Here is a 27,446-nt window from a genome sequence, read left to right on the forward strand (position 1 = left end):
TGTATGGGTAAACATCTCACTTCCTCCCTATAAATTTGGCCTGTAAATCCCAGCCTCACAACAACCCCTTCTCAACATACATACATAGTAATTCTAAGCTAGCTTTAAATATACATTATTATCTATATAATACCCTTTAACTGCCTGACAGCTGCACTCCCATGAACTCCCTCTGTCATTTTACTGCACAGAGGTTGAGATCTTTTATGAAATCTATCTATATACTGTATATGTATGGATCATAAAAATATATTTTACTAAAAGTAGAGAGTAAATAATATTCCATTCATTGGCAGAAAACAGCTTCATCCACCGGAGTGCCTTTTCAACATTTAGTGAAACTATTTCAAATAACAGTATCAACATGTAGCATCATTTTCTAGGCTGTTGAAACATCTGGATTTTTCCTGCAGCTGTTGCCTGTGTTATTGTTGCACCTGCCCCCTGATACTCGCCAATTAATTAGAATGTACTGTGAGCCCAGACTCTTCTTTCTCCTGTCCAGCTGGAAGAGGACATGCAGCTGCAGTTAACAGCTGAGAGATGCTGGTGGAGCAGCCTGAACACAGTGCAGCCGGTTTGGGACACCTGGCTTCAAATACAACATCTCAGAAGTTAACCCAGAGGAGAAGTGTTCGTAGCCTGCCACAGAGCGTTGCCAGACTCACGGGCTGGGTAATTTAAGGCAACATCTGATTGGGAAATACATTCAAAGTAAGAAATTGATCATTTCCCTGAACTAAAAAAGCTAAGTACAGGAGCACGATTATAGCTGCTGTATGTATCTGCAAAACTTGCCTGAAGCCATAAAAAAGTTTAAAAAAAAGATGCATTGCTTGGAGACACCTCACTGCTCATGGACAACAGTACTGTTGGTCATCATGATAATAAACCTTCTTGGATTAAAAACGTACTAATTTGGTCTAAATATAAAAACATAATATATGGATGTAACACATGCGGTGTGGAGATACTAAAAAGTTACAAACGACCATAATGGAAGGCACATTCTGGCAAAAAATGAAACACACTGTGCGGTGTTTGCTATTGACAATGAAACCCTTAAATTATATTACAATACAAAAATAAATGGCGAGTACAATAAATATCCTGCTATGTACAGTAATTACACCTGATTCATTTACACTATACACACATGGGCGTAAAAGAGGTCATGTGAAGGACGGGTTTGAGCTCTACGATGGATGTAGCACCAAAAAAGGAAGGATGTCTTGACACCTGATGAGCACCTGAAGATAACTGCCAAGATCAGTGGAAACGGACGCTAAAAAAAGACATGTACACATCATTAACACCTAGTCACAGTTGCGTGGAGACTGATTGTGCCTTTCAATAACTGAAATTGAAATATTGTTGTCATAATTAAATTAAAAAAGCATCCCACACCTGTTTGATAGTGTTGGATCTATTCCACTGATACAGGCAGAGTGGAGCCAGAGGACGGAGTACATTTACCGCAGTAGCCTCCACACATTCCTGACACTCTGCTTCCATCCTGTGGACAAAAGAGGAATGACATAAGTTATATGTGATAGTTGAATTCAGTTTTATTTTACAGTTTGTACTGCCAGTGATGTGAAAAGTTAGTGTTAAACATATATCAGTTTGAAGGATCTGCTAAGAAAAACAACCTGGACAATGTAGGGGAGTGCTTATGTTTCTTCCAAGTACTCTGAATTTCCACCACTAAGAAAGTTATTTGCAGCAGGGTTGTTTTGGTGCCTTTAAAATGAGCTTTTTCTTTTCAAAATGCACACAAAGATTGAGGCTCTCCAAGCAGGCGGGGGGCACCAGTTATGAATCGGGTAATCACCACCGACCCAAAGCGGAGAAATACGAGCTAATTTAACCCTAGCACTTCAGCAGCATCATTTGCATGCAACACAATGGGCGGTTTCATACAAACATCCAGAACCACAAAGGAAACAGCATCAGACAAGTACGCCAAAAGTACTATCCCACGACATGACAGCCACAGCGTGCAGTGAGTGGTTTGTCTGATCTCCTCTGAAGTGCTCTCTCTGTCCCACTGTCACAACCTGCCTTTATTTATACTGCCTGGAGTGCCCAGAGCGAGCCGGCTGGCTATGGATATCAACTGTGTACACTTCTTGGCATCTCCGCTGCCTCCTGTTTTGGGCTTGCCAAAAAGCCCGCTCCAGGCCTGATCTCCATTTCAAAAGCAGAGGGTGGGGTGGGGTGGGGTGGGGGGGGGGGGGGGGGGGGCACTTGAGAGAGCAGCTGCACCAGTAAGGGTTCTTTCTCTGCAAGTTTAGGAGCAGAAGTGGAGCTGGGAATGCAGAACCCACTTGGGAGTATGCCTACTTTGGGCTCTGAAGCCACGAGGACACGAGGAAGGAGGGAGTGGGGAGGGATGGATGGAGAGCAAAATTTACAGTAACAAGACTGAGCAGAGAAGACGAGGCAGCCACAAAAATTGATTTACACACATATGTAATGCAAGAGTGCAATGTGAGAGTGTTTAAAAATCTAAGCGTAATGAATTTCCATACATGATCTGTGATGCTGGATAAGAGACAGGGATGAAGTAATTATTCCATGCAGTCATATCTTTTGGATATAAAGAACATGCATGTGTCATATCGCTCATACCTGTGATTTTTGCACATCAGCCACTGCATAGTTGCCCTGGGAGATCCACGAGGTGTCCTCAGCCACCTTAAAACCTGTTCCTGAGAGGTTGATCATGAATCGCCCCTGAAGCAAAGAGCGAGAGAGAATATAAATAAGATATTAGTGACAGATGGACATGTGTTTAAAGACACATTAGAAATGGCTAACAGTACTGTACTGTGTACAGTAATTCCTGTAATTCAGTTTGTGAATTACAGGAATTTAGAAACTTAATTACACACATGCCAACCTTGTGTATGTGATTGGGGTAGACAAAACATTTTGAACACTTTTCAATATTATGCACTCCACTACACCACCACCACCACCCACTGCGACCACAGTAACAAGGAAAATTATCACCTTTCTGACAATGTCAACAAAAACTGAAAATGTATAAGGTTTGCAAAAGAGAATTTATGGCAGAGCTGTTGTATTGGATTCCATTAGATGGCACATGTGTTCCTAATTAAGTGCTCAGTGAGTTTATATTAACATGAATTATATATAAAATCAAACATCAATTTCGTACATTTCATTTTACTTTTATTTTTAATTCATTAGCTTGGTAGAGTTAGCCATGCTAACGATCACACAGACTGTCCCGGTGCTGGATGTCTGAAGGTTGTTTGTTTTTTTCAAATCAAAAAATAACAATTAAGGGTCAAGCTAAAGTATAATGGCAAGTAGTTTGGAACATTTTCTAAAAAAAAAACAGGCATGAACTGGTTCTCCAAGTATAAATGCTGACAGAGTTTCTTCACAACAGATATTTTGACATGTCAAAGCAGAAAAGCACAGGCATAATTTATAATACTCAACCGTGTCTAATCCAAGTTCTGCTATTGTGCATTCTCACTCAGTCTAAAACCTACTATGACACATCCATCATTCATTTTCGTTGTTTAAACCTGTGCTTTCCTGCTATGACAATTATACAGCATAAGCATATAATTAAACAGCTGTTGTGGTTCTCACCTGTGGACAGTGGGCGGCGCTGTAGCAGTCTCCAGCTGTGGCAAATGGAACTCTCTTGCCTTCACGGGTGAAAGCAAACTGCCAATCTGTAGCTAAACAGCAAGATAAATCAACAAGCATGATGAGACAAGCAGCTCTTGGAAAATTGTGACATAAAATTAACCTCAGATGAACTTCCATAATTATAGCTTACATGGACCATAATGACCGAGGCCGATGTTTTTTAACCTAAATCTGGCCTCGTTTTTATGGTCAGCCTAATGGCAATATCAGTGTAACTCCATCTAGTTAGAGCAGTTTCATCTAATCAGCTCACGCCTTGTAATTGTGTGTTGCTTAAATTAAGCTTTAAGACATCTTGAGCCCATTAACCCTTCATGAGCATAATTAAATCAAGGAGGAAGTTCTTATTTGAGAGTAACTGCAGAAAAGCAGGGGTCTTTAAAATTTTGATGACATATAGTGAGAGTGATGGTACACATTTTTGTAATTAGCGCAGGATGCTGCCGCGTGTGTTTGTGTGTGTTGTATCCTCATCAAGAGCCACGAGCGAATGCAGGCTGCGTGTGTGTGCGAGAAACTCACTGATGATGTTCATCTTGCTGAGGTCCAGGCGCACTTTGGAGAAGGTGGTGATGCCCGAGGCAGAATAGTCTCTCCGACAGTCACAGTCTTCTCTTCTGGAGCCATTGGCTGGACACTGGGTGGGGTCATTGAGCCTGGGAAACACACACACATACACAAGATACCTTAGCTCAACTTTACACTTGCGTGGAATTTCTTCATTTACAGAAAACAACGCCGCTAGGAGTCACTTGGCTTTTTTTTGTAATGAAACAGGCTGTTCTTATTGTTATCCTGTTAGCTGTTTACCTGAAGCCAAAGATCTCTGAAAAATTCTCCCCTTCTCCCGTCGTCAAGGTGATGTACTCCTGTGGAGTCTCTGTCTGCATTCCTGCACAGTAGACCTGAGGAGGGAAAAGGCGGAGGAGGAGTAACAGGGGAAGGAGAGGTGGCAGCCAGAGGAGGGAGGAGTAGGGATGTAAGGGTGAAGGAACAGAATTGAGGTGATAGAAAAGCAGAGAATAAATAGTAAAGATTGAAGTGAGGAAAGGAACAAAGGAGTAAAACAGAAGATGTTAAGATGGCAATTACAAGATCTGAAAAATACAGAGGTTCTCTGACATACATTTTATTTTAGAAAACCTCAGCTGACCAGTAATCGAAAGTCATTTTGAAGACAGGCATTCAGTTCAATTTCCTCTCACTGTTATGCAATGTGCTGCAACTATTTGCAGCATTGTATATAAAGTCACATTGCCAAAAGTAAGCCTAAAGACAGGCTAGAAGAGATCACATTTAAGCAAGCACATACACACAGGCATACACACACTGCAGCAGAATGTTCTACAGTGTAAAAGCCATCTGAAATATGAAGAGAGAGCTACTTTCCTTACTGTAAGGGCTTCACAGATCATACAATATTACCTTGAGTGCTTTTCCTTGAATATTGAGAAAGTGTTCGCTGTCAGGAAGGGGGCCGCTCAAGCTGAGGACGTCTTGGCAGCTAGAGGGCAAATGGCCTTGGAGACACGAAAGAAGGAAAATAGATAAGTAAAGTAAATAAGTAAGTATTGTGGGTACGCAAGGATTCAACACAGAACAGGCATTAAGTCTGTATACACACACATGTGCATGCATGCACACACAAATTTCAGGAGTTAAGTCGAGTGTGACAAATCGCTGCGTCGAATCAAAGAAAACGAAAAGCCACTCGCTCTTTGATGTCCCATCCTACCGTAGTGAAGTAAATATGCCGAACAGTAAATCTTTGATGTTTGCTTCGGATCATAAATATTTCACTTTAGGCCAAATCTTGGAGATGACCGGATCAAGTCGAGCCATACCTAATACTGGAATTTGAGATGCATTCAGTTGGCCTGTGTCTAACCCTGGTAGCCTTGACCTTTGTTCACCAGCAGCAATTTTTTTCATGTACTCACAGCTTGGATTCCTGCAGACTTTCCGGGCTTCTGGCATGGCATTCAGAGAACACCCATTGCGATCCTGACCATCTGCGGACATGCACTGCACCGTCCTCTCCATCAATCCATCTCCACAGCTCGAGGAACACTGGTGGGGAGGAAAAGAAGCATTACAGTATGATAAATGCAACTTGTGGACGACAGTCTGTCAGCAATTTCCCTCTTCAAATTGTTGTTTCAAGAAAATGTATATCCATGCACGTTTGATTATTTATCATTTTGCTTTCCCAACTTGAAGCAAAAGGCGTAATGATTTTAATGTCAAGCAAAAGTGGCTATATTTATGTAATGGAAAACCTTGAAACCTCATGTATAAAAAGTTATTGAGTATAAATGACTGAACTAAAATATAAAGTTGTAAAGGTCTAAAAGCTGTGATAATAATTTCAGCTAAAAATACTGAAAAACAACAGGACAACACAAAAAGAGTCTGGACATGCACTTGCTCACCAGTCCCCAGATTCCAACCCTCCACTCCTGTGGCGGTGGACACGGGCCCAGATTACAAGGCATGTAGCTCTCAGGGGGAGTCCCTGGACAGTTGGACAAAGACTGATGGCCGTACTCATAGTTGTCATTCTCTACATGCACCTCGCTGCAGGAGATCAGACGCTGGCGGTAGCCCTGACCACAGCTGGCTGAGCACTGGAGGAGAGAACAAACCACTGGCATGAAGTAAAAACAGTATTCCACACAGGAAACATGAGGGATTTCTGTCATTCCCGCATCACAGGATTTAAAAAGGTGATGTAAATGAATATTCCTTTTGAAGAGAAAAGTGTTGAAAGTAAGCAAACTGATTTTTTACAATTAAGATATCACAGTCTTCGGTTGGGACCACATGGCACACAGGTTTCTCTACTTTTTTGGCTCTCACCTCAGACCATTCCCCTGTGATCCAGAGGAATTCACAGGCATGGGCGTTGCAGCTTTCTATGTCTGGAGGTCTGATCTGATTCACACAGTACATCTCATGGACTTCCTTCTGATTGTGGTCCACGCACTGCAAGACTCGTCTCCGGTGGCCTGATCCACACGACTTACTGCACTGTAACAGAGACATGACAAAGACAGGACTTGGTATAAACAGAAAGATTATGACACTTTTCTTTATTAAGGCTGCAGCGTACTTGGTGTTTAAAAGTATTTCTTCTTCAGATTAAGGGTTATAAAGTAGAGTTTCTTTTAAAAGTATAAACTAGTGAAGTGTGTTCTTGTGAGGCAGCTTCGCCATATAGGACTGAGAGGAAAGCACTGTGTTGTTAAGAAGAAGAACCTGAGCACATGCCAAGTCCTTAAAAGATGTTACACAACTTCTAACTCCTGAAACTCTTTACAGTCAGTGCCAACAATGTCTCTGATAAAATGTCAGAGCTGAAATTCACTTGCAGTAAGCAACTGCTTGAAGTCTCAGCATCCAGACTGTGCAACAAAAAATGAAAAAAGAGTATCAAGTAAGGGATATCTTCAAATACATTTTTTCATCAAGTAATGAATGGTTTTCTTAGTAGAAGACACTCCTCTAGTTGATTCAAATACAACCACAGTAATTGATTTAAGCCATGTCAGACCTGTGCTCAACAGGTTGGGTATCTACTAATCCATTAAGAAACAGAAATGATCTAATATCACTTTATCTTGCCATTGCACATTTCTGCATGAGAAATAAAATGAAAAATGAAAATGAAGCTAGAGCCAGCATAGAATTAGCCTAACTTAGCATAAAGACTGGAAAAATGGGGTAACAACTCCACATAGACCGTCAACTTGTCATTTTTATATCAGTTTGTCCACGGATTTAAAACTTTCATGTAAGCTATTTAGTAGTTATATTAGGTTATAGGTTAGAATAACACATGAGTGTGGCCCATATATCTGTCTTTGCCAGGCCCTTAAGTCACTGAACCTGCTGCAGCTGACTTTTTGAAAATGGGGTTGCTATGAAAATGGTGTCTTCGGATGAAGTGATCACTTGACTGGAAGTTTAGAGCCATAGAAGTACCATAACAATCTTTTACTATACCCATGTCCATAGTAACTCAACTGTTACGACGCTCAAGTCAGCAAGTCTCGTAATTCAAGCCCTGGACATTTTAGGACGGGCTCAGAGAAGCTTCCACTTACGTCAGAAACACTCTGTGCTGTTACGAATGCAGCTGACTCCAGCTGGTCTTCATCAGTATTAATACGCCGAACAATGTCAAACAACTGAAATGCCTGGAACTGTTACTCTGAGTTGTGCTGTGCTGCTGTACTGTGCAGGAATGAACCCATCCTGCACAATAGGGACCTGAGTTTCAGGATGTTTTGTTAACATTAGCAAAAGACCAAGGGTATAAGCAAAAAAGTTTCATTTTAACAAGTATGTTAGGCCTGTAGGAACAAGCATAGTGCAAAGATAGAAAGTATGTAAAAATGCTTAAACCCATGAATTGAGATGACAATGTTGGTTAAAGAGCATTTCTGATTAGTAGAATCAGTGTACAGTAAATGCATAAAAGACATAGGCATGTTAACCCCTGCCAGGTGAAGTGTTGTAATTACTTCCAGCTGTTAATTGGGATGCCCAGGCGGGGAGCTCCGAACACTTCTCCAGACTAATTACACTCTCCTTTCAAAGAAGACATTTCATGCTGCTCAGTGACCCAGATTCAAAATCACTTGAACACAGTGAAGACGAGACTCCTGCTGCAGCTGCCTGTTCTAATAATCCCAACTCCCAACAAGGATCTGTAGCCTCCAGCCTACAGAAAATTGCTGAATGTTACTCAGCAGGAATGTACCTGTTAAATACAGCCTAGACATGACTGCAACCTTTTATTAAGGAACGAGAACCGACACTTCTCAGAATTACAGGAGATAATAGATGGATAAAAGTATTCATACACAGCAAATGGACTTGTAACTTTCTAAAGAACCCTCTCCGTTTAGGCTACTTGGTTCCTTCCAGCTAGAAAACAGTGGAGGCCGCTGAGCTGCGCAACTGTTAAAGTTGTGTAAAATCAGTGTTAACCGCAGTGTGAGGTATGTATGAATAACAAATCTCATTTTACACCATTAAACAGTATGTCTTGAATTAATCTGAAAATTACTCACAGCTTCAGAATTTCCCTTAATTAATGTGACTTTAGCATCAGTGGTTAACAACTTGGTTAACATAAACATTGTGAAACCTCCTCTTAAAAATATGGTAAAGCATCTTTTTTCCTTCTTTAAAGATCCTGAAATATGGTTTTAAAACAGTAACATATGAAATAAATGTATGTAATGATGTGAAAATACTGAATGTTAAAGTTCACAGGAAAAGCAGAGTATCATCACTGAATGTTGAACAGCGAAAAACTGCAGAAATCTGCTTCATTAGAACTACGTGGTTGCAGTTTGATCACATTGTATTGACAGTGGTCTGGCAGCATAAAGCAAACAATAACTGCCCTAACATTCTTATTCAAATCCTGTTAAATGCTGATTGGTGCTCAGAGATAACCTATTCTAACTGTGATCCGCCCACCAACCAGATTTTAGGAATTCATTATATTTATCAAGTGAAATATAGAAAGCTGTTTAAACTTAAATAAACAAAACAAATAGTATTTTAACATACTGTAGTACCATGTACAAAACAGCTAACTGAGAATCAATTTTCAGGCTCTTTAATGTAGCTTTTTAAGTAGTAACTTGTAATGGGAATACATCTATTTATATTATACAGTTAATAAGTTTATATTATATTAACAGTTATGCCTCACAGGTGTGGATTTATTTAAAATGTACAACTGTTCAAAGAAACCTAGCCAATTATCCATTTCATAATGATGGGAATGAGGTTCAGCTTTGTTTGAAAAAAAAAAAAAAAAAAAAAAAAAAAAAACCTTGATCATCTGATTTTCATCAGTTGCCTCCTCTCCTCCCCTCTGCTCTCCCTGGCCTCAACGCCTCTGACTGCAGCAGCGACTTATACCTTCACCAGATATGACAGAGCAGATTCACCCTCTCCCAGTAGAGACAGGGAGGAATTAAAAAACAAACACTTTCCTTCCGCTCATGCATCCAGACACTTTCTCAGCTTACCATCTGCCAGTCTCCTTCCCTCCACCGGTACCGGGAGGGACATTCTGCAACCCGGCAGCTCTGGCTGGACGTTGGTCTGGAGCGCAGGGGACAGTCGGACTCCAGTGGGCTGCGTTGGTCTCCAACTTGGCAGAACACCTCTCGTCTCTGAATGCCGTCGCCGCATGATGCTGAACACTGACAGCAGGACGGGTAAGACATTTAAACAAGTTTATTCTGTTACTCACATTTCATTTGATTGTTTTTACTGCATATCAAATAGTGGCTGTTATGAAATGAAATAATAGACATAATAGACATACCATGTGTGTTTACAATGTCCTGGTATGTAATTGTATTTCTTTAATATAGAATTTGTATGAGGTATGAATATTATATTTATTTAAGAGAATGTACTCAACTAAAACCATTACATTTTAGATCTATCATGTTCTATTGATTCTGCATTTCTTTGTGTTCTACTTTCTTTGTGTCCCTTTACATTTGAATGTGTGCTTTGCTCATATTATAATATCTAAATGAGGGCAACACTGAATTAGACACTAATTACAGTTTAATTAGCTTGTCAGCTGTGGCTTTTCATGAATAACACAAATATCACACATTGGTGTATTAAAGGGTACTCTTAAGAAAATATAAAATGCTTAAATAACTGCAATCAAGCCTCTGTCTTATTTAAGTTATATGTTTTATATTAAGACAGATATTGACATTTGTATTTGCAGAAATGCAAAGGACTTAGAGTTGGATCCTGGAAAAAGTGGATGTTTTTTGTCATCTTGTGTCTGTGATGCAACTGTAATGTTTTTAATGAAAGTGGCTTTAATAGAGAACACATTTCCACACAGAACATAAAAGAATGAGAGCAGGTTCTGTTTTGTCGCCTGGCAACTCTTAACCCAGATGACCCAGAAAAATCACATGATATAAGCAATGCAAACATTATTTTAGTTTTTTAGCTTAAATTTGACTCACTGCTTTGGCCATTTAAAGTATTTTAAAGTAACCATCTTTTTTGTCTTTTCTTCTTCTCAAACAGACACTGTCGATCGTTCCAAACAACCAGCACTGCACTGGTGTTAGGGATGGATTTACAATCAAAGATTAAGACTGATAAAATGTTTGTGTCTGTGTTTGTGTGTGTGCAGGAGATGATGATTAATTTCTTTTTTTCTTTTTCAGATTAAGGGAACACAAAGAGATGCACATAATCTGATGTTCGAGCTGAGGTGAGATGAGATGAGTAGATGGGAACCATTCCAGAGTTTTCTATTTGAATCTATACAAAAAACTTTCATATTCACAGCATGTGCATTCAAATGTAACACAACTTAAAGGAACATATTACACTGGGCGTTATCTACTGTGGTGTCCCAGCGCTTGAACGGCTAGGCAGCCTGTTGCACCATGGGAAATAATGCTGTACTTGACTATGAGACTGGTGTGGAGTATTTTTTCTGCTGGCCTGTGTCCAGACCCACAGCTGTTCACAGCAGACGCACATCCTCTCTGACGTATGGAGTACAGATGTGTCTCTGTTGCTTGCTCTTAGAAAGAGGGGTGAATTGAGAGAAAGAGGACACGATAGGACAGAGGGAGAAAGACAGACAGGGAGACGGGCTCTAAAGCTGCCCAGGTGCGCAGTGTGCGTCTGGCATGGTGACGTAGGTGGGTAGCCTCTTTAGTAGGGCATTCAAAGAAAAGACCAACATGTGGTTCCCATTTGGAAGGCAGGAGATAGAGAGAAAAAAGTGAGTAACTGAAAGAAAGCAAGAGGGCCAGTACTTGAAAGAAAAAGTGATCTGTGGGGGGAAAGAGCAACAGTCAGAGGGAGGATAAAAGGGACAGAGAGGAGAGGAAAGTGAGGGCCAGCGGAAGAGAAAAATATAGAGATGAGAGGGGTAGATTTACACTAGCTGGACTTAATATCAGTTGACCTCAGATCAAGGAGAAGGGTGCAAATCTCTCCTGCTGCCCTACTTTACTGCACTGTGCACCTCAAACCCAAGTCTGCAGCCGCCCCAGGCCTGTGCTGCAACCTGGCAAACCACCACACGATGTATAAAAGCACCCTGCCTTAGTTAGTGGCTTGGCATGGTGTATAAATACAGTCAAGTTCTGCTGCAGATGTTTTTTTACTCATAAGTACACACTTGCCAGCAAGCTGGTAAGCATCAAAGTGGAGAGTGGAGGGGAAAAAAAGAAAGAAAGAGTGCAAGTCTGGCAGCGTGAGAACATGAGTGGTAGAAGAGTGTTTTATAGCAGGGTCAGAGAGTCCTACCTCTCCCCAATTGCTAGTCTTCCACTTGGGACACCGGCCACCTCTGCAGCGCCTCTGCTTGCCGGGTTTAGGGGACAGGTGCTGGCAGTTTTCCTCGGGGACGGGGCGGCCTGAACCGGTCACGCAGCTCACCTTACGGGATTTGACGCCTCTTCCACAGGAAGCCGAGCACTGCAAGATATCAAAAGGAAAGAAGGAGTTGTATAGAAATCAAAAAGGTATGTTTTGTGTTAAGTGTAACTGTAAAAATATACACACTCCAAATCATTTGAATTCAGATGTGCCTTGTTTTTTGGGTTTTTTTTGGGTCAGCATTATTCAGTTCAAACGGCATGATTGGGATTAATAATGCACATCATTTGTTGAATATTTGGCTTTGAAGTTTAAACTGAGAGAAAAAAATGATTTTAAAACACATCTGCGTGGTTAAAAGATTAAAAATATAGATGAACAGGTAAATGTTAATCATTATGGGGATAACATGTGACCCAGTTCCACGTGGGTAGCTCGTCCAATGACAATATATGTCTGATCACCCCGGCAGCAGTTGGTTTTACCTCCGGGTTCACCGAGTTACTGAAAGTCTAACTCAGTGTGACAGGCAGACTCACACACACACACATACACACACACACACACATACACACACACACACACACCACACACAGCGGCGTTACATGAGGGAGTGGAGAAGGGCTGGATTGTGCTCGGATAATCAAAGGGGGCGTTGCGTTTGGAGATGGATGGGAAGCGACAGGCTCAGAGTTGAACGAGTACGTGGCCCAGCGTGCGGTGCTGTCCTCACCAGCAAGAGACTGTACTGGACAGGAACATGCTGTGACCTCTCACCTCATTTAGGGAGGGCTCATGAAAGGAGGGGCTAATAAAAATGCTTATTCCCCCATTTTGGCTGGGGCACCCTTCACATCCCAGTTCGATTAGTTGATGTGTTACATGTACTGGAATTGTTTATGTTCTTAGTGATGCCAGTGGATTGCCAGTTTATTCAATCAATAAATGAAAAAAGAAAAAGATGATTCTGTTTTTATTTGTGCCAAGAAATAAAGAAAGTACATTTCTGTTTTTGAGGATATTGTTGTGTTGACATTGTAATAAAAATTGAAGTGCTGATGTTGCTCATTTGTGTCTTTATATGAAAACATAGCACACATGAGTTGTAGAATGACTCCATGGTTGATGTAATAAGTCACTGACAGTTCTCCTGATGTCAAAATGACCAAATGACACAATTGACTGTCACCAAAAGAGGTAATATTTTTAATGTTGCTGGCCAATGTGAACACATTATAACACATTTCCTTTAGATGCACATTGTTGACTAAAAGGGGTCATTAGAGGGGAAGGTGGACATTCCAGTAGAGGTTAAATCATTAAAAAGGTAGGCATTTACAATCCAAGGAGGTCGTCTGGACTGATGTTGTGTTGTGTCCTCAAGTTTTATATACTTTTAACAATGCTCCTCCTGCTGTTACACTGCTGAAATGCCCTCAGAATACCTTGGGAATCAGTACAAAAGGGTCAAATTAAAACACCATGTGTTTTATCAGTAAATGAACCACTCCCCCATGCAGGGTTCATTAACTTTGCCCACAGGGTCTCTGTAATTATCCAGAGCAGTGCACCAATACAAACATAACTGCTCACACATACTTGACCTTAACGTTTTCTACTTGATCATGTAATGAAATGTAAGCTTGGTTTTATTTGTGCTGGTCACTAATATAATTAGTTTGAATTGACTTATATTCACGGTTCAGGGGGTGACTACGATCCATGGAAGTTCAGACACAAAGTGCTCAATTCAAATCATACAACTTTATTTATAAAAATCCAGAGAGGCAAAGTCTGTCCGCACCATGTCAGATGAAACACCTCTAAATACATTGCTTTCCAATGTCAGCATAGTGTTTGGGAATCCTATTGAATGCCTGTGCAACCCCCCCCACCCCATCCCTCCCCCACCCCAGGATCACAGCAATTTCCCAGAAGTATGTCTGTGCTGATGGGATGAACTGGAAAGGGGGCCCCTCCCCAGATCAAACGTGACCCTTGACCCCACCGATACACCACAGCATTGTCTTGCTGACGGCCCTCCTCATTCGAGTCAATGTCACCGGCCCCCGCATTGGTACACTGTCATCAACCCGCATTAGACCAGAGTAGAGGGGCCTGACAGAAAGTGGCAAAGGTCGCTGGCAACTTCATAGCAGAGCACGCGTCACAAGGCGTCCCAGAAAGGCCAGGGTAGGCATTAATAGTGAATGAACACAGTAAATGAGATGGGAGGTATACTGAGGCATTGTCACACAGGACAAAGATTTACCTTGATGAAAAGAGCTTTGAACTCCTGCCACAGACGGTAAAAGCATGATCGCTCAAAGAGGTCAGCAGAGGCCCTGACCACATAAAATAACAAGGATATTGCTCAGTGATTTGTGCATTTTCATTCAGGAAAAACACCCTGTTGAATAGACTGGCGGGGAGGAATGCCTTATAAGCTATTTGGCAGGCTTTTCATTTGAAACCTTTTAGCCAAAGCCATAAGTAAAGCACTAAATAACATAGGACACTTCCTCATCCACAAACACACTGTAATTACCTTAAAATTGGAGTTCAAGTAATCTTTAACAACTCTACATTTCAATATAGTCTAAGCAGAATAAGTAACTGTGCAAAGGCTAGCTTAATGAATGATGTTAGTGGTTGGTACTTATCAGTTATCTATTTCTGACTTAAATATTTTGTGTAAGTTGGCAGCAAGTTCTTTTTTGTTGTTGTTTTTAATGAGTGTGGGCCAGGTCACTGTGCATGATAAAAATGTTTTGCTCAAATAATGAAAAAAAGACTTTAATAGTACCTCTACTTCACTTTAATCGTAACCTTTTCTGGAAGTGAACAGAAATCCAACAAATCCATAAAAAAAATTAAATATTGACATAACATTATAATGAAGTAACAATAAATACAAGTAATTACATAAATATACAGAAATCTTGAAACACAGACTAATACTGCCATTTTTGAATAATAGACATACAATATACTTATTTCAAGAGCCTGTTGATATGGTGTTAGTGTTGTACTGCTGTTTGCACCAAGAAGCTGAGCACAAGAAATCAAACTGCTGAGACTGGAAAATGAAATGAAGCGGGAATACTAAGAGAATTCACTGTGGAGTGCTAATATTGTGTTCTACTTTCACTGATTGAACCTACTGTAGATTTGATTTAATGCTGCCTTACAATCACGCATGTGGGAATCATTACATGCAATAGTTCTCATTAGTAAATGATGTGTGGTAAAAAAAAAATGTACTCACTGCTGTGTTAACAGGCCCTTAAAATAAGGTGTGATGTCAGTACAGACATTTATGACCAGGAGGAGTCAACTGGGTGGGCTGCAGGCAAAGGTTGCCCCTAACCACAGATTCTGGATCAGTTTTCACTTGCCACAATAGGATGGTAAGCATTACAAAGTGGGAGATGACACACACCCTGGATCTGTGTTTAGAGCCATCAGCTGCACTGGATAGCCTCAACAACTCATGCTTAATCTTAGCCAGCCAAAATCTCTCCAGTGCAAGGGAGAGAAAGATACGGCAGGGGGGCAATCATAACAGAGACTGAGGTAGACACATTAGGTTGGCTCAGAGTAAGAGCTCTGGATACAAAACACTATTAACTTCCCCTGTGGTCACAGGTATCACGTGTTCAAAATACAACATTTTAATAGGCCATTGTCTTAAAGGTTAAGAAAGTTGATTGGTGGACATTCAAAGACACATCAGTGTATGTAATCAAATTTGACACACTGCATTTCGCTATATGATCAATCCACAAAGTGCTCATGGAATGAAAGAAAACATACGGAAGAGGCAGCATCAAAACACAATGTGCCAAAACACACACCTACCCGCTCCAAAAATGTGATGGTTCAGTTTTGATATTTATATCTTATATCTCCCTTGTTTGGCCAAAGCACCACTGTAGTGTAGGTTATCATAGTTTAATGGCTAGTTGAGTTGTGTTTTGTTCCAAGTGAGGTATTGTTGAGCATAGCATATTTAGCAACTCCAAGTACTTACTGTACAAAGCAAATATTAACTAACACAATATAAATACACTCATATCAAGCACCTTTGGAGCAGAGAGCTTTAAACCTATTGTTTTGGCCACACTAAAGAAATCTGGGTCAAAACCCTCTGCCAAACTGGAATACAATGGCTATTAGTTCTAATTACCACAAACTCAGTGAGACACTTTATTTTACAGTGCTGGTACAGCTGCTGTTTCCTATGGAACTATGTTACTGGACGTTTCAGGAACTTTTGAGTCAACATATGAATGCTCCAATGTTGATGTTGTTTGGGATCGCACCATTGTTGGTTTCATAGCAGAGGGCAAATACAGTAAAATAATACTGTAAAATAAAGTGTCTTAATAAGATTAATAACTTCTCTAACAAACCACATGTGCCTTAAGACAAATTGAATTCTTGATACAATAGCCATTTCAAAGATGTATATAGTACAAAGATGTATATATAGTACATAGCCCAAATATAGTCCCATGTAGGTTGGTGCTTTAAATGTTCTTATCAGAACATGTGTAACAAGTGTATTGTGTAGCACCACATATTTGGAGATTATGGGCCATTCTTTGGATAATAAATGAACAAGGCATCGTACTGTATATTCCTGATATACAAAAACATTCATCAGTATTTGCATATGAACAACGATTGGCTAAATGTGCGAATACAAAGAGCTAAGACACAAAATAAATCACCTTTTAAAGTTAATGCTATATACAAAAGATAAAAAGGAAAAAAATATCTTAATAAATTATCTTTAAAAACAATATTTTACAAAACTAACTTTGATTGTGATACAAAGTGATCCTGAATTTTTCAATACTAATACAAGGCTCAACAACAGTTTTATGGTAACTAGGACTGACAAAAAAAGTTCTTATGGTCACAGCTGTCACTGAAGCATTGTGTGATGTTGTACTTTTTTGGCATATTGCAAGTGAGCGCATCTTTGCCATTTAAGTGCAACAGAAATTAACTTTCCAAATGTCTTGAGGAAACGTTGATCAATCGCAGGCACCAGAGAGGGAAGATGAAGTGGAGGGGGTTAAAGTAAAAGTGGAGAAGTAGGGGCACAGTGTATTTCTCCAGTGCAATAGCACCATAGACATGCCTGCCCCTTTAAGACTGTTTGTGAAAGAGTAAGACTACAGGTATTTCGAAAAATGTGAGGTTGAAAAACAAGGTATAGAGTATTTTTTATGAGCGTACCGAGCTCCATGGGTCTGTGCTCCAGTGGGGGCTAGACGGGCACGGCTGAGTATTGCACTGCTCACGGTCTGGTGGCTTGTCATGGATCTCGCAGCTCAGATCATTGAAACGCTCACCATTTGGACGCTGACATACCACCAGCCTCGTCTTTATCCCACCTCCACATGGCTTGGTGCACTGAAGACAGCAGGAGGAGAGGTTGTGTTTTACAGATGGGCATGGGAAAAAGATTTGAATGTGAGGACAAAACTAGGGCTGCTTTTATGTGGAAATATATCTGTGTTGTGTGAAGCTCTGAGAATGTGAGTCTGAGCTTCAGCTAATTTGCGATGTACTTTCCAACCTTCACACTGAGCAAATTCTGCATCAGTCAAACTAATTATTCAAACACAAATGAGCATCCCAAAGTTTACATATTTCTCTCTAAGCAAACCCTCTAAACAGCAGTTAAATGGTGTCTGTCTTACCTCTCCCCAACTGCCATAGATCCACTGTGGACATGGCCCTGACTCACAGGATCGTTGCTCACTGGGCCGGCTGCGATCCTCACAGCTGTTGGCAGGGTAGCCATTCTCATCCTGGCACACTACAACACGTCGCTGAAAGCCTCCTGCACATGTGCTGGAGCACTGTTGGCAGAGAGAAGAGAGAGCACACTATCAAGTAGATGGTTCTCACAAACAGATACACAATGGGTAGGTATGAATAACATCCAGAGGGATATATTGTATATTATTTACATTTAGACATGATGATGTCCAAACACATACCAACTTAAAGTGACAGCTGAAAGCTAATAATGTGTCTTTGTGTACATTGAAAATCACGTAGAGACATACTGAACAATACTAAGATAGTCTGCTGCTATATTAAAATACATATCCTCAGGACAGAGGAAGGAAGAGTCACCAGAAATAGCTTCAATCACTTCCCAGAATGATTTAAGGGTCAAAGTTATTTTTGGACAATCATTATCACTAACAAAAAAACAACATTTGAATAATACAGACAAAGAGATCCGTGGAGGGAACAGCCTGTGGTTCTTAGGTCACGCTATCCTGTGGTGTTACATCACAATGGATATGGCCTCGTCTTAAAAGAGTGCACTGTTTGTCAAAGTCTGCAGGTTACAAGCACGTGTTGTAGGTTCATGAAGTGCTATTAAAGAATTTCCCAGGATTTTAATGAACTTTAGTGCTTAAACCATCCAAAGTCCCTAAAAAGCAAGTTAAGCCTGCATACACTCATCTTTGGTTCAACTGACACAAGTCTCAACAGTTCAACACAATAGTTGTCTCAAATCAGACAGTCACATTATTAAATGTTATTATACTGCATTCAGGGCAAAGCATTGCTCTGTTGTCTATGTTTCTGTATATGGAGTGTCTTCAATAGTTCCTGGTGTGAACAAGTAGTGTGTTATGGTAGTATCTTTAAAAACAAACAAACACAATATCGGGGCTGCCTCAGCTCAGCAGCTGTCTCATTATTCCACTTGCTTAAAGTTTCTCTGGACTGTTGATGTAACAGTTTGGTTGAACGAGATCAAGCACAATATTTCAAATGTCTGGCTCAAGAGAAATGGTTTGTTGACCACTGTGATATGATGCTGCTGTCTGTAAGATGCCTCACCGCGCCCCAGGGTCCAGTCCGCCATTGATGGGATTGGCTACGGGGAATGTTGTTCCTGTTGCTGCTGTTTGGTGAGGACGGGAGAGGTCGGGCATCACTGGAGCGGGACGGGCATTGAGACATGGCACAATCCTGCTCTGTGGTTGGACGATCGTCTGGGTCACACTCACTAGCATTCACTTCTTGGTCACTGAAGTTGACACACAGTACCTGCCGTGTGGTCTTACCCTGGCCACAGGTCACTGAGCACTGAAAAAAAAAACACACACACACACATTATATAAAAGATACCAACATCCACATACAAAAACAAGCATTGATATACACAAGCACTTTTTACATAAAAGTGGGCATTATCAGATTGTGTGAGGCATGGACCTGAGAAAAACCTGTGATTGTTACAAATTGAGTACCATGGCTCTTTAACCTTGCTCATGACCTGGGTTTTGCACACCATATAAAGGGTGACCAGGGATTGCTATAATAACTATAATTTCTGGTCATCCATAATTTCTGTTCTCACTCACACAGACACTTCAACACAGGTGAACTTTCTATATGGCCAAAGCCCTTGTTTCATTTAATTGAGACAACCTTATGTATGAAGAGACTAATGTACGCAGACTTCACTTTCCTACATTTCTAATAGAGGTTTTCAAGGGATTGATGAAGTTATTAATAATACTAATAATTATCTTCAAAATGCCATTATCATGCATAGGCAGAATACACTGTTATGTGTATGTGCACCATTAAAAGCTGTGTAAGCTAGTTTGTGTGTGAATTTATCTTAAAGTAATCTAAGCCACATGTATATCATCTTATTTTTTTTAAGTCATAACCCAAAGTCTGTGAACACAGACGACATTTGACTGGGGAAAAACAAACATTCTCCATGATGCTCAGGCACAATGTCCGAATGATTGCAGCTGCTGCATACATCCACCTGTACACCTCATGACCCCTAGATATTTAAACCTTTTCACTGGGAAACAGCAACTAAATCCCAGTCTGGTGACCTGTTTCTTATTGCCTCAGATACAGGGGTGTTGTCCCCATTTCCAGTTGCTTGACATTTGGCTTGGGACACACCTAGAGGCCTGCTGGATGCCAAAAACATATGAGACCAGCAGAACTATGTCAAGTACATACAGATGGCATCTCATCTTAAAGACACTAAAGTAGACAAGTTCCATGCCTCACTTGGGCTACAAAAATGTGCCTAGAAAATGTGACTTCACAAATAGACAACACAACTTTCCCAGAGTTCAACACCCACTGAAAACAAGCTCGACTTGGTGGAGAACATGCAGACACAGCCTCACTCCGATTATAAAGGGGCTGAATGGCATGCAGTAAATGCCCGGTGCTCTTTTACTGGCTGCCGATGCAGTATCTGCTTAAAGCATACATCTCTCTTTCTAGGAAAATAACACATGCCAGATCTTCTGCCAAGCAGTAATGGTGTCTCACTCAGCTACTCCCTAGCAGAGTCCTCTTTCTGTCTTGGTGATCTATTATACTTATGCAACAGCTGTCTACTCTATAACCTCGCATGGTATTACAATGTCCAGAGGTTTACACTGCTCTGTCACAGTGTTATGGATTTTATGTGATTATAGATAGTGTAAGAAGGTTGTACATACATTAAGTCGATATATATGACGTGACACAAAATGAAGCTGTTGGATAACATACTGTAGGGCTGTCGGGCCCTCAGAACAATAACACAAATCTGTTATATTAGAGGGTTCTGTCACCGTCAGATAAAGACGCCCATTTAGCTTTGGGTTTGTAAATTGTGTGTGTGTGTGTGTGTGTGTGTGTGTGTGTGTGTGTGTGTGTGTGTGTGTGTGTGTGTGTGTGTGTGTGTGTTCATGATAGACTTCTGAATCTCTTTTGGCCATGGGATGAAACTATTTCCTTTTGGAGGTTCAATGAGTGTCTTTGGCTTGGTGGTAACACGTGCAAGTGTGCATACGTTTATATGTGTTTGTGTGTCTGCATGATGACCAGACCTGCAGTCTGTCTGTACTGTATCATCAGAACGCTGATGAGAACCATCTGTAAACAAGGCTGGAGCCCCTCACTGCAGCCCCTTGCATCTCCTAGCTCAAGAAACTTGTGCCTCACTCAGGCTCCTCTCTTTCTCTCTCTCTCACACACACACACACACACACACACACACACACACACACACACACACACACACACACACACACACACACACACACACAAGCTCCCTCTCTAGCCTCATTCCAGCCCTCCTCCAGGCCTCGAAACACACTTGCCTCCCAGCTGCCGCACTGTCTCCACAACCCTGTTCACACAAACATCTATATAGCATGTGTGGACACTGATTGTTAGTGTAGGTGAAAAATAACATTGAGTCTACTGAAATAAATAATCTTGCAGGAAGAAAAACATCTGGATGGCAATACTGATGACGAACAATTTAGGTTAATCAACAGTGCTGTCCGCCTGTATAATGGGATGCAGATCTGGGGGAAATGCTTACTGATTCAACAGGATATGTTTTTTGTCCAAATTTCCACTTATTTGAAACTGTTCTCTACAAAATTGGAAGAGCAATAGATAATGATATTGAGATCATGTGTGATAGCTGGGTCGGCTACAACTGAATTAATGATGACGACGGGTGCGTTTTTTTTACCACTGTCCACTCCAGCACTTTCCACTGTCCGCAGGCCACTACCGAGCACACTTCTCTGGCAGGGGGTTTTGGTAGGTGGGCACATGCCGACTCCTCTGCCACACCACCCTGGTTGTCACGGCAACTCACGTAGCGCATCCGTGTCCCTTTGCCACAGCTGGCACTGCACTGTTATGCAGAGGAGAAATGTTAAGAACCTGGGAACCAACACAAAGACAAATAGACTGAAGATGCAGCAGAACAACCAACCTGGGTCCAGGAACCAAACCGCCACTGGGTTTTGTGACTCTGGTGGGAGGGTACTTTGGTCCCTGGTGGAACAGGGTGGCTGCTGGGACACTGGGCCAGTTCACAGTCCTGTGGAAGGGAGGACACATATATCCATTCATGCAGTGATTAACAAAATCAATATACTAACAAAATCTGCCAACGACCACACAATACTGAGAATAACAAAGATCCTTTGACATGGGACAGTCATTAACAACTTAAAGTATATTCTTACAGCTCTACATTTTAGAGTAGTTGTGTTTCCCATCAACCCCCCGCACCCCTTTACCAAAACAACATGAACAGGGTCTGCCCTGTCAGTTCAAACTATGGATTGTGGCAGTAAGCCACTCAGCATAAAGCCCTGATCCCTGTCATAACAGGTCATAGTGGAGTGGTATTCAGGGCTCCAATGCCCATGCTGGCGTGGTTCAAAACTCCACCCCTCATCCACCCCCTTGTCCCTCACCTACCGCCCTTTCCTCTTTCTCCCCCCATGCCCTGTGGTGCCCTCTGACCCCCAGTCTCTAGGAATGAGGGCCTTAATCAGGTCGCACAGACTCAGAGCAGGCTCCACATTCCACACTCTACCTCCTAACGGAAGCAAACAGGCATCATGGCAGCACTTAAAGTAGATGCAGTTGTATGCACACTTCCTGTCTGACTGTCACATTTTACATGTATACACTAATCAAATATACATTCAGATTTTGTGATGATCAGCTTTTATCTTCATGTGTATATTACAGCTTTAAGGCTTTCACAAGTTGTACGATAGGTCCAAGTGGAGCTCATGAATACACTCCGAACCATCAATGTGAGGAAATTATGGAAAGCATGTCTCGCCGCCACCATCACTCTCGTCCATGTACTCAGACCTTCATCCATCTATCTGTGCCTCTTTTTATGAGCCTTGCTTGGTGGCTGGTGGTGGTGGAACTGGCGGCCTCGTGTCCCACTTCATGGCTGGCTGGTTAGAATCACAACGAGGTGGGGCGACTGCTTCAGGGTCACTGGCTCTGCCGGCCCAGGCATTGGAATTAAGAGCTGCTGCGACTAGAGGGGGCCTCATCCTGAGTCTGCATGCTCAGCCCTCTGAAATAGGTTTACGCCCCACGCTGACCAGACAAAACTCTCATTCAGCTCAAAATAGGTTCTACTGGTCTTTATGTGTGTGGAGCACTTAAAGAACAGATGCACACACAGATGTAGAGAACATGAAGAGTGAAACCGCTAACATCGCACTGTCTCTGTCTTCATTGCTAGTGTGTGGAGGAGACATGGGGTAGCATTGCTTTACCATCACTGTTGCATCACTTTTCAACTGCTTTAAAAATGTGTAATTTGTGATTTGAAGAACATTACTCACACAGGTCTGTAATAAACAGCCTAAGAATGCCCATTACAATTAAGGGATATATGTGTAAGATCCAGATTAAGAGTAAATACATATAATATATAAAGTGATCTGCCAGCCTTGTAGTGTTGTGATGTATCTTAGAGTTTAGAAGAATAACACTGCAGGAGGGTCATCCTGCAGGTTTTGAACTCTGAGGGATTCTGATTGAGAGCTGTGTGTCTCTATGTGGGGATAGTGAGGCCGGTATAACCTGCGCCTCTGACTTTCCCTCTAGACTAAACCAGATCAGACAACACAGTTTTATTGAGACCAGGTGGAAGTGAAATGCGTGCATTTTTCTGTGTCTGTTTTGAGTGTAAAGTGTGCATGAAAGTGGGTGCTTCATTCTCTCCTATCACTATAAATCAGTTTCAGATTCGACCATAGAAAAACTGCTCCCCTCACAGCAAGGAAGAGTTATAGAGACAGAGGTTATAGAGAAGCAGGAGAGATGTCCATCTTACCTGGGTGTCGGTGGGTCGGGTGGCAGCATTACATTCAGTGTCTTCCATGACAGAACCATAAGACCCAACCACACACTTCACCGCTCGCATCTGGTAGCCTGGCCCACACGAGGTAGTGCACTGGGTTCAAAGAGGGGGGGAAAAAGGAGGAGTGTTGGGGGAACATTAGTAACAGTGAGCCAACAAGAATACTGAGAAAAAGGCAAGAAAGTCAAACAGAAAACAGACTGTTCATCTGAGCCAACAAAACAACCCCCTCACACAAACAAATAAAAAACAGTAAGTCAGCCTTGGCAAAGACAGGGGCTTCTTTTACCCCTCCACTCTAACACACTACAGAGTGCACTACTAAGCTCAGTTGCAAGCAGATAAGAGTCTCAAATATCAAATACATGTGGAACCCTAACTCATATACATTGCACTTGTCGTTTTTCCCTCTGTAGTTGAGTCAGAGGGTACTACCCCGCACTCTCTTCTGCCTCACTGCCTCCAATGAAACAGGGTCAAACTTGTGTGGCGGCAACTTCAGCCACCATTTGACCACGCTTCATTAAACAGCTTCAAATATACCTTAACATGCACACATCCTCTGATGTTATGGGGAGGCACGAAAATATCTCACATTTTTGGGTGTTCGGTTCTCTGTGTACACACGCAAATGAGACTGAACTTGAACACACAGACACTATATACTGTATGCATAACCCTATATAAAGCTTTTGTAGAAGATTTTAACTCAGATCATCCACAGCTTTTTTATATTTATTTTGGAAGGATATGTTCTGTATCTAAACAGGAAAGAGAATATGGAAGAAAGCTAAATGATGAGCTTAGCTTATCTGTGTCCTCCCCTTGGCTTATATCTTAGGAGATTCCATCAGAGAAGTAACAGCGTTTGTATATGTCATTCTCAGGCTGCTTCCTATCAATTGGGCAGACTTCTATGATAAATCTGAAGCCAGTGGTTGTGGATCATGATGTCAAGAATAGCATCTTAGATGTTTTTCTAAAAAACACCACTTGGTTTTCTTATATATGACTCACATCAAGCATGGATATACAATACAGGCTCAATTTATGCAGTCATTACAGTCTAGTTTAAGCATACAAGAGTACCTGCCATGATTACTTTATCTTTAACAGTCAACTCTAGAAAAGAATACCTAATGTCTCTATAAGGAAAACAGTGTCATTTTAGATCATAGACCAAACTGTTATCTGCTGTTTCACCTGTTGCGGAATATTAATACTTTACTTACTACCACACATTAGGTAGCTATATCACGGGATTTGGCATCAGTCCATCAGCTGTACCACTCAATCAGTACCTATCCACTTTAGCCACACATGATCCAGTTTGAACAATTCTCACAACCTAGAACAAAGGATAGAGTACAGTGTATACTATATTCTATACATTACTGTTAACACAGAGGTTACTCACCTGTCCCCAGGGTCCGACCTGCCAGGAGGCACACTCCTGCTGCTGGCATGTCTGCACCGACTCAGGTTTAGCAGAACCACAGAAGCGGTCGTCTAGGCGGTCTTCATCAAACTGACACCATGTCTGGCGGTGCTTGTAGCCTTTCCCACACGTCACAAGGCACTAAAAAGTAAAAGTTTCAGGTTTGAGAGATATATATGTATACAGTATATTGCATGAACCCTAACCCTGCTAGTTCATTACAGAGGATGATCACTTGTTGTTGTGTAAAGCAGGATATGCAGATTTCAAAAGAAATGGCCAAAAATCGGGGCAAAAGTGTTTATTTATGTGTGAGTATAGTGGATATGTATACAGTACAGTGTGGCTGTTTGTATTTAGCAGCACCACATGGGAGATGTAAAATATTTCTGGAATGCAACCCAAAGCTGTGCAAGCTCCTTGGTCTACAATGTGTAAATTGTACAGCAGTTAAGTACAATCTTACCCTGCAATCACCGATTTCCCAAGACTCACTGAAGTGGAAAGAGGGGAGTTCTCCCAAAGTTGAGACATGCACAATCAACACTGGGATTTTACATTTGACCCAGATTACAGCTGTCTTATTTACAGTATGGACCATTCCCCATTGTACTGAGTAAACCCACCCATATAAACACCAGGAAGTCTTCCTCAGACATATAGTCAATGTAATGTACTGTATATGTACATGCTTTCTGTATTTCTATGACTCATAAACTCATAAATATCATAATCATCATTCCTCTCCATCTATGTGATGGAAATGAAGTGAAATCCAACATTTTAACTATAAAAATATTTAGTGTAAATAAAGGTTCAAATATCATTAATGTGGTGTGCCATCATCTACTCAGCCTATGTACTTCCTTCATTAGTAGCTCTATATTTGACCAGTCATCCTCTAAAGGCAAAGGGAACACAACAGTACTAACTGAACTGACCTCAGACCAATCGCCAGTTTTCCATTGTGGACAGAGGAATTCATTGCAGGGTTGGACAGTCAGCTTGTCCCTTTGACTGCACTTGCTCTCATCACCGCCAGCCTCTGCTGCCTTTCGACACACTGCCCCTCGTCGGCGGGTGCCCCCACCACAGCTCTTGGAACACTGAAGTACAAACATTTGAACATCAACAAGTGGTATCAACCTTTGGTAAACTGATATAAAGAACAAAGATTTGGACAAAAACCTCACATTTCCTACAACAGTCTTACCTCTGACCAGGGAGAGTACTCCCAGCCTCCTGGGTCACAATCTCCATGGCAACCTTCCTTGTCATCAGGTTTTCGCTGACCACTACAGTAGCGGTCATCAACCTTCTGGGTTTTGCCATCTGTACGGCTTATTTTGGCACAGAATATTTCCAGGGTACGATATCCAAGGCCGCACTGGGCTGTGCACTCACTTTTACGGGCAACATGCCACCTACATCAGGGGTGATGGATGTCAGTATTTTGTAAAGGACCAAGTGTAGAAAGATGTGTTGATTGGTTGACATAGGTACTAATAGTGGGTGAATTTGCTAATACAAACCTGAGTTCACATTCTGTGTTGCAGGGCTCAGTGATGATGGCAGGTCTGGCTGTACCATGACATCTCTGGTCTGACACCACCACCCTGTCTGACTCTCTGCTACAGAGAATTTTCCGCTTGCGCTCTCCTATGAAGACACAATGAAATAGGTTTGGATACCAGGCAAATAAAAAAGTCAACAGTCTCTTATTCTTGAGCACCCTACAACAAAGAAAAAATTGCATCCACAACAGTATTTTTTGCTACCTCCACACTTCATGTGCAAGGATAATAAAAATGAATATGAACACAACTGATGTTGTCTCCTGTGTATGTTGTTTGCTGAAAAATCAGAATGCAAATATTTATATAATAACTTCATCCTTAAATGAAAGTGCACACTACCTTTCACCCCCTGACCTCAGCTTCTGTGTGATCCTGCAAGTTGTTATCTGAGTCAATGCAACAGCTTGCTCAAGTTCAACCTAAGTCACCACAGGAATCTCAATGAATACCAGCAGCAATGTGTATCTGCTTCACCTTGGCTCCTGTGTTGACATCCTTCTACTGAATCATAGTGCACCTACTGTACAGTGAGGGAGAGAGATTTAAACCTCATGTGAGTCCAGGAAATACACTCTCTATCAGTACCTCATGTTGCCAAGTTTTGCAACCCAGT

General features: G+C 41.5%; 1 protein-coding gene across 1 annotated transcript in view; it reads right to left on the reverse strand.

Annotated features, from left to right (window-relative positions):
• Positions 1 to 1,186: 1,186 nt before the first annotated feature.
• The window catches only part of LOC134005589 (A disintegrin and metalloproteinase with thrombospondin motifs 9-like), a 41,901-nt gene continuing 15,641 nt past the window's right edge, over positions 1,187 to 27,446 (reverse strand). The window contains exons 19-40 of the mRNA XM_062444514.1: positions 26,789 to 26,915; positions 26,470 to 26,680; positions 26,198 to 26,362; positions 25,236 to 25,397; positions 23,792 to 23,911; positions 21,908 to 22,015; positions 21,659 to 21,826; positions 18,985 to 19,233; positions 17,820 to 17,981; positions 17,353 to 17,529; positions 12,031 to 12,201; positions 9,750 to 9,926; positions 6,556 to 6,726; positions 6,129 to 6,323; positions 5,637 to 5,766; positions 5,122 to 5,216; positions 4,507 to 4,601; positions 4,219 to 4,352; positions 3,634 to 3,725; positions 2,635 to 2,739; positions 1,408 to 1,516; positions 1,187 to 1,285 (exon numbers count right to left, since the gene is read on the reverse strand). Coding sequence (XP_062300498.1) covers positions 1,427 to 1,516; positions 2,635 to 2,739; positions 3,634 to 3,725; positions 4,219 to 4,352; positions 4,507 to 4,601; positions 5,122 to 5,216; positions 5,637 to 5,766; positions 6,129 to 6,323; positions 6,556 to 6,726; positions 9,750 to 9,926; positions 12,031 to 12,201; positions 17,353 to 17,529; positions 17,820 to 17,981; positions 18,985 to 19,233; positions 21,659 to 21,826; positions 21,908 to 22,015; positions 23,792 to 23,911; positions 25,236 to 25,397; positions 26,198 to 26,362; positions 26,470 to 26,680; positions 26,789 to 26,915 — 3,104 coding nt within the window. The 3' untranslated portion in view covers positions 1,187 to 1,285; positions 1,408 to 1,426. The remainder of the gene's footprint in view (positions 1,286 to 1,407; positions 1,517 to 2,634; positions 2,740 to 3,633; positions 3,726 to 4,218; positions 4,353 to 4,506; positions 4,602 to 5,121; positions 5,217 to 5,636; positions 5,767 to 6,128; positions 6,324 to 6,555; positions 6,727 to 9,749; positions 9,927 to 12,030; positions 12,202 to 17,352; positions 17,530 to 17,819; positions 17,982 to 18,984; positions 19,234 to 21,658; positions 21,827 to 21,907; positions 22,016 to 23,791; positions 23,912 to 25,235; positions 25,398 to 26,197; positions 26,363 to 26,469; positions 26,681 to 26,788; positions 26,916 to 27,446) is intronic.

This window comes from Scomber scombrus, chromosome 3 (genome assembly GCF_963691925.1).
Source record: "Scomber scombrus chromosome 3, fScoSco1.1, whole genome shotgun sequence".
Lineage (NCBI taxonomy): Eukaryota > Metazoa > Chordata > Actinopteri > Scombriformes > Scombridae > Scomber > Scomber scombrus.